The 13921-nt window shown below is 42.2% G+C and overlaps 2 protein-coding genes across 8 annotated transcripts in view; one reads left to right on the top strand and one right to left on the bottom strand.

Moving 5' to 3' along the window:
- Nucleotides 1-4985, top strand: part of ccdc17 (coiled-coil domain containing 17) — a 35059-nt gene extending 30074 nt beyond the window's left edge. Inside the window, exons 6-17 of the mRNA XM_028586599.1 lie at nt 62-185; nt 336-474; nt 858-965; nt 1156-1289; nt 1948-2070; nt 2352-2506; nt 2632-2711; nt 3437-3646; nt 3847-3982; nt 4340-4426; nt 4602-4712; nt 4884-4985. Of these exons, the coding sequence (XP_028442400.1) occupies nt 62-185; nt 336-474; nt 858-965; nt 1156-1289; nt 1948-2070; nt 2352-2506; nt 2632-2711; nt 3437-3646; nt 3847-3982; nt 4340-4426; nt 4602-4712; nt 4884-4985 (1509 nt within the window). The remainder of the gene's footprint in view (nt 1-61; nt 186-335; nt 475-857; nt 966-1155; nt 1290-1947; nt 2071-2351; nt 2507-2631; nt 2712-3436; nt 3647-3846; nt 3983-4339; nt 4427-4601; nt 4713-4883) is intronic.
- Nucleotides 4986-5771: 786 nt separating this feature from the next.
- Nucleotides 5772-13902, bottom strand: LOC114561764 (histone-binding protein N1/N2). 7 transcript variants are annotated; one of them, XM_028587857.1, is made up of 15 exons: nt 13729-13902; nt 13238-13288; nt 13031-13144; nt 12648-12728; nt 12316-12422; nt 11425-11829; nt 11127-11185; nt 10976-11046; nt 10685-10758; nt 10063-10251; nt 7941-8104; nt 7650-7727; nt 7462-7536; nt 6734-6865; nt 5772-5968 (listed from the first exon to the last, which is right to left on the bottom strand). In XM_028587857.1, the coding sequence occupies exons 1-15, from the start codon at nt 13764-13766 to the stop codon at nt 5930-5932; spliced, it is 1677 nt and encodes a 558-aa protein (XP_028443658.1). In that variant the 5' UTR covers nt 13767-13902; the 3' UTR covers nt 5772-5929. The 7 variants fall into 7 exon arrangements, with proteins under 7 accessions (XP_028443658.1, XP_028443657.1, XP_028443659.1 ...); XM_028587856.1 differs by having other exon boundaries at nt 11425-11832; nt 13729-13901; XM_028587858.1 differs by having other exon boundaries at nt 11127-11179; nt 11425-11832; nt 13729-13901.
- Between the last annotated feature and the right edge of the window lie 19 nt (nt 13903-13921).

Genomic DNA, 13921 nt, shown 5'->3' with positions numbered 1-13921 from the left:
TAACATGTTTAGGAACCAATGCTGTGCGTGAATCCATTCATTTATAAACATGGTCGTTTAGTCAAGTGGGCGTCAGCTGGGTCACAGTGAAAGACTGAAGGAGATGAGGGAAATGGCGATGAACCACGAGCGCCAGCTGACCCTGATACATGCTCACAACCAGCAGCTGGAGCAGCAGAGAGACGGTGAGAGACAGATACAATACACCGCTTGAGACCTCAAAAGCCAAATATCCTCTTCAGCCTTTGTGTGAGCTTCACGCTCAATGTTGATGTCAAAGATTGCTCTAAGACTCTGTGTGTGTGTGTGTGTGTGTGTGTGTGTGTGTGTCTCAGAGCTGGCCCATCAGGTGAGAGTCCTGTCTGAGCAGAGCAACACAACTCACCTGGAGAGTCTGCTGATGGAGCTCAGAGAGCAGGAGGAAAGAAACGAGGACACGCTGCAACAACTCGCTGAACATCTCCGTGCATCACAGTAATGTATATGTACATGTATATATATGTGTGTACTGATGTTAGTGTAGTACGCCATGAATACAACAAAGAGTTTTTTCCATATACGTATTTGTATGTGTCAGATATAGAATTCAAAAAGAAATGACTGCTCCTGTGGTGCTTTGCCTCCAAGATGAATATTTAGTGAAATATGTTTTTTTTTTCTTCTTCTAGCTACAGGATGACTCAGATTCAGAGCATCAATTATGTATTTCATTAAGCCTGGGTAGCTCCTCATTGCAACATTTGTGGTAGAATAAATTACATTTCCTATTGTTTGGTGGATTATTGCTAGGAAACGTTCACAAATGCCACAATATGATCTAATTTAGATGATACACTGTGTTTTTGTTTTCTTTTTAGTGTGCGAGAGGTCTCTGTACCCGCCGATCAGCCAGACCCACGCAAGAATAATCATGACAGCTACGAGCTCATTTCTTCTGCGGATGGCCCTCTCTCTACCCAGATAAAGTATGTACATACATCCCTCAAGAGGCATTTATATAAAAACACTATCGGAAGGAAAAACAAAAGCAGATTTTCTTTTCCCATTTGTCTGGTTGCCACTTACAAAATCAGTTTATTTACATGTGAATATGAATATTATTTTTCTATTGAGCTGCCTAGTTATACAAGGGTAAATCACATCTCTTTGTTGCAGAGCCCTGTGGCAGGTATACATGCAGTCAGGTGGGTCAGATCCAGCCATTGTGGCACAAATGATTGACCTGCAGGCAGAAGCCCAAAGTCTGGAGAAAAACCAACCAGCGACAGCCGGCAGGGACAAAAAGAAGAGTAAGAGTGATGATGAACTGAATAACTCTGTCAACACAGCTGTGCTCAGTGGAGAAAACTAATTTCTTCCACAAAGTCCACGGTTATTAAATTTGGGTCCAACGTTTGTTTTAATGTGATCAGTTTTAGCACGCTGAATGCAAAACACACACACGAAATTTTAGTACTGTCTAGCAGCAGCAAAGATGATTCTAATTCTTGGTAGGCCTACACACTCCAGACTTATGGCATACAACTGAAGGTAGGGCTGCTCCATTATGGAAAAAAAAACATAATCACGATTATTTCGGTCAATGTTGAAATCACGATAATTTGACACGATTACTCGTTAACTTCTGGAAAGATGTTACAATTATTGAACTTAAAAAACAGTGGAAAAAGTTAAATAAATCAACAGTAAAAAAAAAAAAAAAAAACACATACTGCCTTAATACTTTTCCTATTTAAACTTTATTTTTTCATTCAGAACACAAGAGAAAATAAGAGTTCACTTGCAACGTAAATGAGCTAAATAATTGTTTTTCTTGATTATTCTGTTTTTGTGATCGTTGGGAGCCAAAATCATAATCACGATTAGATTTTGATTAATTGCACAGCCCTAACTGAATGTAAGTTACCTTTTGGCCCTGAGCCACATCACGGTTGTCCTTGTCTCCAGGGGTGAAGCCTCGTCAGCGGGGTGTGAGCTGGGAGCTGCTGGCTGTGGAGCAGGAGAACCAGAGACTGGAGGAGGAGATCCTCAGGATCCAGCTAATCAGAGAGCGACACCATAACTATGACGGTTGGAAAGTTCCCACAAATAAAAGCTCTTTTTTTATTTACTGTAAAATGCGGCTGTTAGCTGTATGAAATGAGCTCAAATGAACTACAGTCCAAACACCATGCCGTGTTAACAAAAAAAAAAATTGTAGTTAAAATCAATCCATCAAGCACTGTGATACTTGAATTTATTTTGTCTAGGAATTTTGTTATTATTATGTATTGTGCAATATATTGTACTGTGGACACTGTGTACCGAAAACAAAATAAGGGTGGGTGTCTTGTTTGTGTGCTCTCCAACAGCAGTGAGGACTGAGCTTGAGCAGATTCAGAAGGAGAACCTTGTGCAGTTAGCCAGTTTACAGGCAGAGATGGAGAGAAGCAAAGAAGCTCCCAGGCCCAGGAGACAGCCTCCTCCAACTCCCCTCCAACCCAAGATTCATGCACCTCTTTCACTGGTACATCAACACAGTTGCAGTCAAAAATCATTACATGACCCTCCACATTTTTTTTTTTAGCTCCAAGTAATTTGACAGCGTTGTCTGTGACATAGATTCAGATGCTGTACCTCTGTGTCCCTCAGCTCCAGGCCGGATCCTTCTCCTCTCCACTGGGAAGATACATGTTCCGGGACTCATTGGGTCCAGCCCCCTACGACCCTGCGTCAGTTATATTCAATATCAAATTTGAATTTAGCTATACACACTGAGCTCTCATCATGCAGTTACTTGTATATTCAAATCCTCTCAAATAGCCCATAGTCACATTTAAAGGTCCCATGGCATGACAATTTCACTTTATAAAGTTTTGTGACATTAATATGCGTTCCCCCAGCCTGCCTATGGTCCCCTAGTGGCTTGAAATGGCGATAGGTGTAAACCGAGCCCTGGGTATCCTGCTCTGCCTTTGAGAAAATGAAAGCTCAGATGGGCCGATCTGGAATCTTCTCCTTATGACGTCATAAGGAGCAAGGTTACCTCCCCTTTCTCTGCTTTGCCCGCCCAGAGAATTTGGCCCACCCATGAGAGAGAGACATCATGGCTTTCAAACGAGCAAAGTGGCAGTTGGTCAAGGCCACACCCCCACTCTCCACCTTGCCCCCCCCTCTCTCCTCCTCAGTAGCTACAGACACAGAAATGGCACATACTAAGGAAAGCTCATTGTGGGACTGGCTCTGGTGGCTTTAATTCTGCACCAAGGCTGAAAGAGACTTCAGATACAGTATTAGGGAACCACTGTGGCCTATATAAAAGCATCCAAAGGGCACCATGTCATGGGACCTTTAAGTAATAAAGTGTGTGTAAATCACATTAAATCTTCTACTGATCTGTCAATGTTTTAGCCCATTTACCTTTTCTTGAATTAAATTGAGTCCTCTGGCGTTGCAGTGCTGGTTTCGTGGTTTTCTACGACCTGGTGCTGGGAGCTGATGTCTCCCAGAGGGCACTGCGCCTGGTGGCAGCACTCTACTCAGAGGGGGAGGAGGTGGGACCACCAACTCCACTGCCCCCAGTCCAGTGCCTGCCGGGACCGTCCCTACCTTATGCCCACACCCCTGGAAACTACGCCCTCCTGTCGGTCAGACAGCCTGTACCTAGGTAGGAGCAACACCTAGAGAAGAAGAGCTGTGACCCATTCTATCTGTAAAGTGTCCTGAGATAACATCTGCTGTGATTTGACACTATAAATACAATTGAATGAAGTAGTGAGATTTCATTTCCTGAGAAGAGGGAATCAGGCCACCCTCATTATCACCAAACAAATACCTGAACATGTACATGAACCTTTCCCTCTGTAGGATCCAGCCATCAACCTCCCTCTCTCTAGTGGTGGAGGTGCAGGCAGCAAGAGATCTGGATGTTGATGGCCAGGAGGTTTTCAAACTGGCATCCTGCGGCTGGACACGAATGGAACTCTTTGACCGATACAACCAGGTAGAAAAGTTTACACTTATACAGTAAAAAGGGAGATGACAGAGTCGGGCCTGGCCTCCAATTTTTAGGATGATGCAGCTCAGTTGATATGTTGTTTATTAATTAAAAAAACAATGTATAAAGGCTGTGAGACTAAGCAACTTTACATTTTGAAACAATGACTTCTGTGCCTACCGAGGTAATTAATAAATTGAATGCACCATCTGGCAGCTTATCATTAATCTATTAGAGATTATCATGCAAATCTAAAATCACAATCTGCTATTTTTACAGTTTAACCATGCCTCATGGACACATTAGCGGATCCTCTGGTTTATAGTAAATATAACATGCTCAATATGTTCTCTTCACCAACAGCTCCGTAGTGGCCACTGGAGGGTACCAGTGCGCAGTCTGCCTATCAGACCCTCCTTAAGCCTTGCTCAGCTCAACTCAGTACACCAGGTATAAAGACGCCAAGTTATTTTGGGATAACATCTGTAGGCGGGAGTTGCTACATAAATCAGATGTTCTACTCAGGCAGAAGTTTAAATGGGGGTTTCAGGCTGATGCAGCATTTTGATAGAGTGAAGCAAGGCAGTAAATTACTGACCTGACTGTATGTTTCTGAAAACCTAAGGTGGGCCACTTGGAGCTGTGTGTACGGTTGGTCAACGGACAAGATGGAGATGTTCAGACTCTGGCAAAGCCTGACCCGACAAGCACCAGTCACTATAAATACCCAGCTGCGGTAGGATGTTAAACATAGCCTTAATCAAAACCTAATTTGAGTGTAATATTGCAATGGATTTGTTATCAGCTATAAACAAGGCTCTAAGCATAATATTCCCCGTTCTAACCGTAACCCATTTATGTGGACTATACATGCTTGAATGTGGTGCTATACCTCGTCTCAATACAGGCGTCCGCACATCCTGCCAGAGTCCACGGAGATGCAGCTCTGCCAGTTTCAGCTCCACAGCCCACGGGACTGGATGAACTCTCCTCTCTTGTCTCTCACTGACCACCAAGACCCTCCACCCACAGATGTCAGAGTTGAAAAGGACAAAAATGTTATGCAGAAAACATCTCTACAATCAGGATGCAACATATGAGCTGTTTTGGAAGTTAAAATGTGGGCTCCTTACTCCCCTCATCTTTTAAAGACAATTACTTTCCTTTGTGCAGTTAAAATATGCAGCGGTCAACCGTAGAAGCTCAGTTATGAATTACAGGCATAGGTGTAATTTACGGGGGTTGGAGATTACATAAATAAATTTCCTTTACATAAAGACATTTGCACCATAAATTGATGCCAAAAATGGGTTTGATGTGAATAGTGGAAATCTGAAACTCCCCATGTGGAACCCAAAGTTACTCCCTTGCATACAGGTTTTATGAATGTAACTGCATTGTTGGAAAAAAGCACTAGGATGATTTTAACAATGTCCAGTGTTACATTAAAACTGTACATTTTGACTAAAGTGCCTCAAGTTTGTCTAAAAAAAATGAACCTTGATGTCAAGGAATCGTGAATTCCCAAAGCCTAGTGTTTTTAAAAGGTCTTGTTCAACCAACAGCCCAAACTTCATTCGTATACAATTTGCAGTAAGACTTAATACTTGAGGCAAAACCCCGTCCTGACCATTTTGTCCTATGCAATAAGTTGTAAGTAGGGAAAGCTTAGTGCCCGTTTCATTTTTTCTAAACTGGAAAAACCAGTCAGCATCCAAGTTTGTCTCATTTCAAGTTCCCAGAAAGGAAGTATTAAAAAAAAAAAAAAAAAAAAAAAAGAGTTCATGGATACAAATTTACAGCTGCAATTTTTTTATTTTTTATTCTTTTACTACAAGTATACAAAACTGAACAGACAAATCTATGAAAATGGATCTTATTTACAGAAACAATTGTTGAAGGTGGACAGGCATGCTGTGCTGGTTTCAAAGATCAGGAAAGAGACGAGGACGGTCATGATGAAGACTCGACAGAGGCCGACTGCTTAGCAGACTACAGGAAACAGAAAAACACAACACACTTACAGTCAAAGATTTAGCACTCTGCCTGCCCATCATCGCAAAAGAAAATGTTGCAGATTGCTGGTTTGTCTTGTAAAGAGCGTTCACCACTTGCAGTTTTAAACCCTTTCAAAGTAGTTTCCACAAACTGCCAAAAGACAGCATTTACACAGAGAAGGATTATTTCCAAGTAATGGGGGAAAAAAGAAAAGGGACGTCTACAATTCAACCACAGTAACAGCCAATGCTGCATAAAGTTACAAGTTCTGCGATTGACCAGTATTTTGTTTTGCTACTATACAGATAAGCCACTTCACCAATAATTTGAGCTGTGAAAAATTGTCTGATCACCTTTATGTCCTGTGCCCAGACCATCAACCAGCCAAAAAGGTCCCAGACACTAAGTGTAGCCCATGCATCAGTTTCATCATCTTTAACAACCTGGATGCATTAAGCATCACATGGCACAGGACTCCCAACTTCTTTGGGAGGCATTTGTAGTTTTGGTTAGGCTTTGCAGTATATTTCCCTCCATAAATGCAAACTGCAACATGTCAGCTTTTTCAGATGACTTCCATTAATTGAATACCAGAACCCAAATTAAGAGAGGACTGGAACAACCAGAAAACATATGCCAGTAGTTACTACTGCATTTTGGGCTATCCTTCCATCTAAGCAGGGTAGCATCGTTAAAGTACATCTTGTGAGCGCTGTCCTAGAAACTTATTACTTCATAAGACATGAACCTATCACTCGCCTCCTGCGATTTTCCCTCCTGGACTCCATTGCCGTTGCTGGCACTAGAGTCTGCGCTGCCATTAACTGTAGCTTCCTGTTTCGATTGCTTAGCATCAGTGTCCTTTACTGGGCTCTCCTCCTCTGGTTTCCTCTGTAGAAACAAAACCGGTCAGGGAGGGGGAAAAGACTGAATGCTCCTGTGCATGACCGTTTAATGCAAATAAAAAAAAAAAAAAAAAAAAAAAAATAGATTGTAGTCAGAAGAGTGTAACTAAAACCAAATGTTGATATGCCAAGGTCACAAATTTAGTACATCATGCACACAAAAAACACCCTCCCCCCCCAAAAAGGAAAAAAATAAAATATTCACAGCATTAAGCAATACCACAACTCAACCACCTACACACATGCCACAACTACAGTAAGGTAAACAATACAAAAACACACAAGATAAGGGCAACATTTGCAAAAAAAGCCATGACATCCTACAACCAAAGCAGGCAAGCACATGGACCTTTCAGCATAAAGTGAGTGGTACATGGCCAGTTACAACATACAGATGATATACTGCCAGTATGGAGTCCGCTGTCAAGGTTTCTATCCTTTATTTAAAATTGTGTTTCAGTGGGCAGAATGGACTGCAAAGACACTTTGGCTTCTGAGCAATCGCTGGTGTGAAATTGGCAGCAGTCAAGATGAAAAAAAAAAAAAAGTGGAAACAGGCAAGAGGAGCCAAGCGGGCCTCACCTTTTTCCTGACGAGGTGGGAGATGTTCGAGACAGCTTTGGAAGACGAGGCACTGTCAGACGATTTAACTGGGATCTGAATCAGAGTTTGGTTAGTTTGCTTAGAGATGTTCTGTAGGGCATTCAGTCATGTTACACAATAAGCTGGGCATTTAAAAGCTTCAAGATGCACTAATGCAGGGTCCTTACCTGGCTGACTGTTGCAAATGCAGAAGATGAAGGGCCGCCATTTTCACATAGGAATGCTGAGGAAGTTGAGGCTCCACCCTGCAAGAGGTTTGTCAGTTACCCAGGAGCTGAAGTGGTTTCGATAGCTTTGGTACATCTATACTGCATTCTAATAACTTCCATGTGGATTTTTACACTGGAAACTAAACCCCAAGCCAAGATGTACAAAAATGCACGTGTTTAAAGAGCATAGCTCCAAGCCTGGATGGCTTTCACCCCACAACAGTATACATCTTGTCGCTCAGTACTCACTAGTGTCTGCTGGATGGCCTGGGAGGCAGCGCTGGCTGTTCTCTGGCTTTCCTTGGCATCCTCAACCTTTTCCCTGATGTCAGGCAGAAGCTGCTTCAGCTCTTCCATCTCATTCTTCTCTTCTGCAGCCACATCTGCCTTGTCTATCACCTCCTGCAACATGGCTATACACAGACAATGACTGATTAGTATAACAAAAATGTGATAACAGGATCAGTGCAGACCCTCAGCTGAGTATTTTGAGTGAGTAAAAACTTTACAATAAGACAGCACTTTAAGTGCTCATATTATGCTCATTTTCAGGTTCATAATTGTATTTAGAAGTTATCAGAATAACTTTACATGGTTTGATTCTCAAAAACCATATTTGTTGTACTACACATTGCTGCAGCTTCTTTCCACCTTGTGTGTTGAGATCTATTTTAGCTACAGAGTGAGGCATCCCACTTCTGTCTTTGTTGGGAGTCGCACATGCGCAGTACAGGGCTTAAAGTGAAAAAAAAAAAAAAGCAGCATTACTGTCAATGCTTTGATTTGATTCACTGACCTTTGTCGGATCAAGCCTTTCACCATAAAAGAGCTCGGCTCGAGCACCATAAATCAGACACGCTGGCCGGATATTACATCATTTTGACGTCACAATGTCGCGCGCCACCTTGGACGCGTCTAGTTTATAACAGCTTTCAGGCATGAAAACGGGTCAGGGGTGAAAAAGGTGAGAAGGATATTACCCCTCAAGGGGGTTCCAGGGGCATGCTCCCCCAGAAGAAAATTAAATATTCCATATTTTAAAGCATCAGTCTGATGCATTTTTGCCAACAGCGTAATATTTCAATATGCACTCAAGTTAATTTGACTGGCAAAACAGTCCTGACATTACACAATAAGTCCTAATTTTTACTTCTTCCAACCATTTGTCAAATTAAAAGTCAATGTGGATTTACATATTGCAATAATATATAATTCTTCAACGAATCATTGTGAAAACTAAACTTTACTACTTTGGCCAGGTAATCATCAAAAAGCGAATTAGTACATTCATGATTTTGTCCATGTTGATATTAGCTGCTTTATTTAGGCTACATTTATTAATATCGCATTGTTTCTTTTCATATAGCTAGAGGTCTAAACTCTGGGACAAGGCAGTTATGTTTAAATAACGGCCATGCTGACTCCAAACAGACAGCTTTGTCAAGGCGGTTTGGGCTTCAGATAGCTTTTACAAATCCTGTCCTGCTATGAACGTACACACGTATCGTTTGTATCACGGTCGGTCAGTAAAGGAACAGTTGCAGCGGTAGCTGTCGTTGCCGGTAACGTACTCTTATGACAGTGCACGGACCGAAGCTTTGGGACTAGTATCTAATTACTAGCAAGCTCTCTTACCGCTGCTGCCGTCCAGTGTCTTCCTTGAACATGCGCTGCAGAAACACTGGCTCCCTCAGTTTGAGACACCAAGTGCTAAACAACTTCCTGTCTCCACTATATACAGTCTATGGTCTCCACCCTTTTCTTCTTGTCCTCTATTCATGCCCAGCACCATTTTTTTTTTTAACTACTTTCTCAACTAAAGCTGCCTGTATCTACATGCTCCAAGTTTGATAAACTTTGCATCCATTTTTTTTAGCCGCGTTACCGCAGAGACCACACTGCACTCTCGCTTTTTGGCAAAGACCCGCCCTACTTTGCATCCGATTGGCTAGAACTAGTTTCATTGGTAGGTGGAAGTTCGATGATTGGCTAAATCCAGCGCATCGAAACAAATCCCATGTGGACTTTAATCTTGAATACTTTAAGCCCTGGCAGTAGCTAGGTAAGGACTACTAGCCAGTCAGTTTCCAAGTATGAGGGTGTGCCACACAAGCAGCTAGGCGAGGATTATAACTTGTGTTAAAGTGACGCACGGTCTTCACGGAAGTAAAGCCTGGACTACAATAGAGCTGTTTGTGAACACTGTTCTGTTGGAGATGGTAAGTTCCTTTGGGCTTTCACTTTGTAAGCCTATAACCTGCATAAAAAGATATAACCCAAAAGGAAAAAGCATAATGACCACTTTCAGACAAAATGGTTATATGCAAGAGCTCTTAAAACGCTGTTCCCTAAAGAAAGAGCTCAGTCTTACCAAGACGGGCCTCTATGACTTTTATGGAGCTGTTGTAGTGCTGGATGGCCTGGCTGTACTGATCCATGTAGCACAGTGTGGTGGCGACATGGTAGTGGGTCTCAGCCAACAGACGACTGTGGGGAGGCAAGTGCTTAAGCTGCAGGGCAAGACATTCCTGAAAGTCTTCTAGCGCCTGGGGATAGTTACCTGGGGAGGGGGAGCAGGAGTCAGATTTTGGACAATGGCTTCATATTTAGCTTGTTCTGCAGTGGTAGCAATTGCCACTCTAGTGGGGAATGAAAGCAAGATTTAAATATGTTCAATGATAACTGAGCGACATTAGCAACACATGTTGAGGGGTCACTGAGCTGTCGAGTTTTTAAACTGCATGTAATCATTTTCAGGCCCTACAGCCAAACCTTGCATCCTACTTACACCATTTAAAAAGAAATTATAAACATTTAAGGCCCCAAAATAATTAGGAGGGGTGAACAGAAACTTTTGTGAGGGGCCAAACTTAGATTCCATAAGAAGCCATGGCAGAAGTAGGAGTTTAATTCAGAACATGGATTTTGAAAGGAGAGCACAAGTGGGCCATGAGGTGAAAGGGACCATCCCAGATATGCTGAATCAAACATACCTGATTCAGCACTGACTTCTCCGAGTTTCAGATATGCCTGGGCTGCCATCAGCTGGTCATCTTTGCCTTCCTTTCTGTGATTAACAACAAAGCAACTGTAAGACAATTTTAGCACACATTGTCTCACATCCTCAAGCATGTCTGTCATAACTAAGTCTGACTATGTATGAAGTGACCAGATTAAATTTATATAAAAAAAAATAAAAAAAGTGTATGAATCTTTCCAGTCACTTAAAATGCAGATTAACTTTATTTTGTGCGACTGGCTTCATCTTGCAACGTTGCACTTACTTTTTGTAGATGACTTTAGCTACCTCCAGCATCTCCCATGCCAACTGCAGATTGCCAACTTCGTCCTCTTCCTGTAAACGGGAAGGAACATCAAAAATCTAAATAGTCACAATTTCACATGTCAAAGAGACTTCCATGTATGGGAACTCACCTTGTCCTGCCCATTTTTCTCTCCATCCTCGTCGTCATCATCATCCTCCTCCTCCTCCTCCTCCTCCTCCTCCTCTGTTGATAGGAGGTTAATTACAGAGTGCTAGATAATCATTTTTCTATGCTGAAACTCAAGTGTTTAAATTGACAAGTGTTTCCCCTAAAGTGCAATAACACTTGCTCCAGTGAGTTTACCCCCTTCACCTTTTACACCTGGTAATGTGGCAGTTTTATCAAGAAACACCAAGATTGTGCACCACCCTTCCACGCAAACGGTTCTGTATCCAAAGATCTACTACCCTCCGATTCCTCATTGTCCTGTTCTGCCTCCGGCTTGGATTCGTCATTTCCTTCCGTCTTCTCGTCATTCTGCTCTTTTAATTCCTTAACCTTCTCCATCACGGCTTCTTTTCCAGAAGATACAGGACTTTCCACTGCACCATTTACACAAGAATCTGAGCTTTTCTCAGCTCCATTCACTTTAGCTTTCTGGTCTGAACACTTTTCTTTCCCACTCACAGGGGGACTTGAGGGTTCCTCTGATCCATTCAGGTGCCTGCCCAGGGACTTGACCACACCATTTTCATTTTTCCCCCCAGTGTTGCCCTTTCCATCCTCAGACTCCAGCTTGAGGTCAACTGGCTCAGTCTTCTCCTTCTCAGCCATTGCATCATACACCTGCTTTCGTAGCTCATCTCGAGTTTCTTCTGCACCAGAGTGGCATTTGAAAACAGAAGTTCACATCAGATCGTAAAAACACCAGGGCCAGTTAATCTATGACAAATGTCATAAAGCTGGCCCGTCACAAAGACTTGCCAGGAAGCTCACAACTCATTGAGAGGAACAATGAGGAAATAGAAATGTCTGTTGGGCTTCTTACCTGCACCAAACACTTGTACATGTTTAACTTAAGTATTTGCTGAAAAGCAAAGTTAATGTTTTACTAGAACTGGGATTTAAGGAAATTCATGAAAAAAAAAAAAAAAAAAAAAAAAAAAAAAAAAACACACCCTGAAAACCCTCTAGAAAACTTAATATACACAAAACTGACTTGACCTACTAAACTAAAATCAATTGTGCCTTGTAGAGAACTAAAAACTTGCCATTACACAAAGACTACACTGAGAATTTATAATTACTTCTGAAACAAACTCCTTAATCTGGCAACTCTTCATGATCGATATACTGACCATCAAGATTGTTGGCACTCTCAATATTTGAGCTGTTTGGCTGCTGCTCTTCCTCAGATTCTTCTGGGACTCCCTCCAGGGCATTACCAAGGACACTATTCTCCATCCTAACAAAAAATAAAAAGATAAAGTTTGAGTCAAAATCTGACCATTTTACAGTCAGTACCTTTCTACAGTCAATGCAAGGACAACACTGCATTCTGGGCTTGCATCACACAAATAGCAAAACAATTTATCATAGTGATGAAACATTAATCTCTTGATATCAACATAATAGTATCCGCTAATATGCAGTATTGCTTAAGTTCTCAAAAAAGGTGAAGTTAACCAACCTGGCAAGCTCCAGCAGGGACTTCCCACACAGGAAGAAGGCCTCACCACACTCTTCTGCTGTGTCCCCATACTTTGCAGCCCTGGCAGATAAGACCACAAACTTGTTAATTAGAGCAAGTTTTGTTGAAGGGGTGGTGATCAAGGTACATCCTACCGTTTTATAATCAAAAACCAAACTACTGGAATAGCTTAAGAATTTAAACTAAAAAAAGAATTTATGCATGGCAGACTCAATACAAGTTGTAAACAAACTTTCACTTTCCATTTCTCACATTCAAACGGGTAAATCCTCAGCAAACAAACCGTGAGTAATACAGATGGATACAAAATCAAGTGTTGTATTAACAGTGAATATTGTTTTCAGTGTTGAGGCTACACTCACAGCATGCTGCAGGCGTCCTGGAAGACGCTGACAGCAGAAACAACATCTCCCATCACTAGATGCCGGTTGCCTGTGCCAATCAGCTTCTTTGCCTCCTCCGCGACGTCAACAGAGCTGCAGGAAAAACAAACGTGTATATAAAAGTGAACGTTGAACAATAATGTTAAAAGATGATGTTGAGTTTTCTGCATGGATAACTTTACTCACCTGTCTGCAGTAACGCTAGCTGCTGCCGAGGAGCACGGCTTCTCCTCCACACTGCAAGAGGCAACGGAGTTTAAACTTTCAGTCAATGCCAATACAAACTTAAGTTAACTGACCGGATTCTGAAGTACAACCAGTCGACACACCTGACTTTTACTGTTAAATTAACGGTTTACGCTGCGTGTGGACAGGTTAGTTGCGCTTCATTGTTGTTAGCACCGTATGGTTGGTAGCCAACTAGCATAACGTTACCAGCCGGGAGGATGGATAGTTTGTTAGCAGCGCTTGCAGCCACAGTTAAACAACCATTTCATAGTCACTGTCATTGACTGCAAGTATGAAAACCCTAGATGTCATGCAACCAGTAGCGTCACTAACCATGCAAGGTCGTCAACGTTAGCCGCGTTATCTAGCTAAAGGTAAGCTAGCTGTGTTTTTTTTTTTTTCCAGCGTAACGTTACGTTACACCGTGAACAATTACAAGCGAGTCTTACCTCCCAGAGCTCGACGCAATGGACGTTTCCTCTGGCATTTTTTCAGGACGATAGTAGAGACAAACGGGCGGTGTGGTGTCCAGTGTACGAAGAACAAGTACCTCCTGTGACAGTCTTTTGTTGGCGCGCTTAAATAGAGAAAAGAAGGCTTTCTATTTCCGCTTAACTTGGAACGCGGGAGATTGGAGTTAAA

The sequence above is a fragment of the Perca flavescens genome, chromosome 9 (assembly GCF_004354835.1).
Source record: "Perca flavescens isolate YP-PL-M2 chromosome 9, PFLA_1.0, whole genome shotgun sequence".
Classification (NCBI taxonomy): domain Eukaryota; kingdom Metazoa; phylum Chordata; class Actinopteri; order Perciformes; family Percidae; genus Perca; species Perca flavescens.
This window is presented reverse-complemented; position numbering and strand designations above follow the sequence as displayed.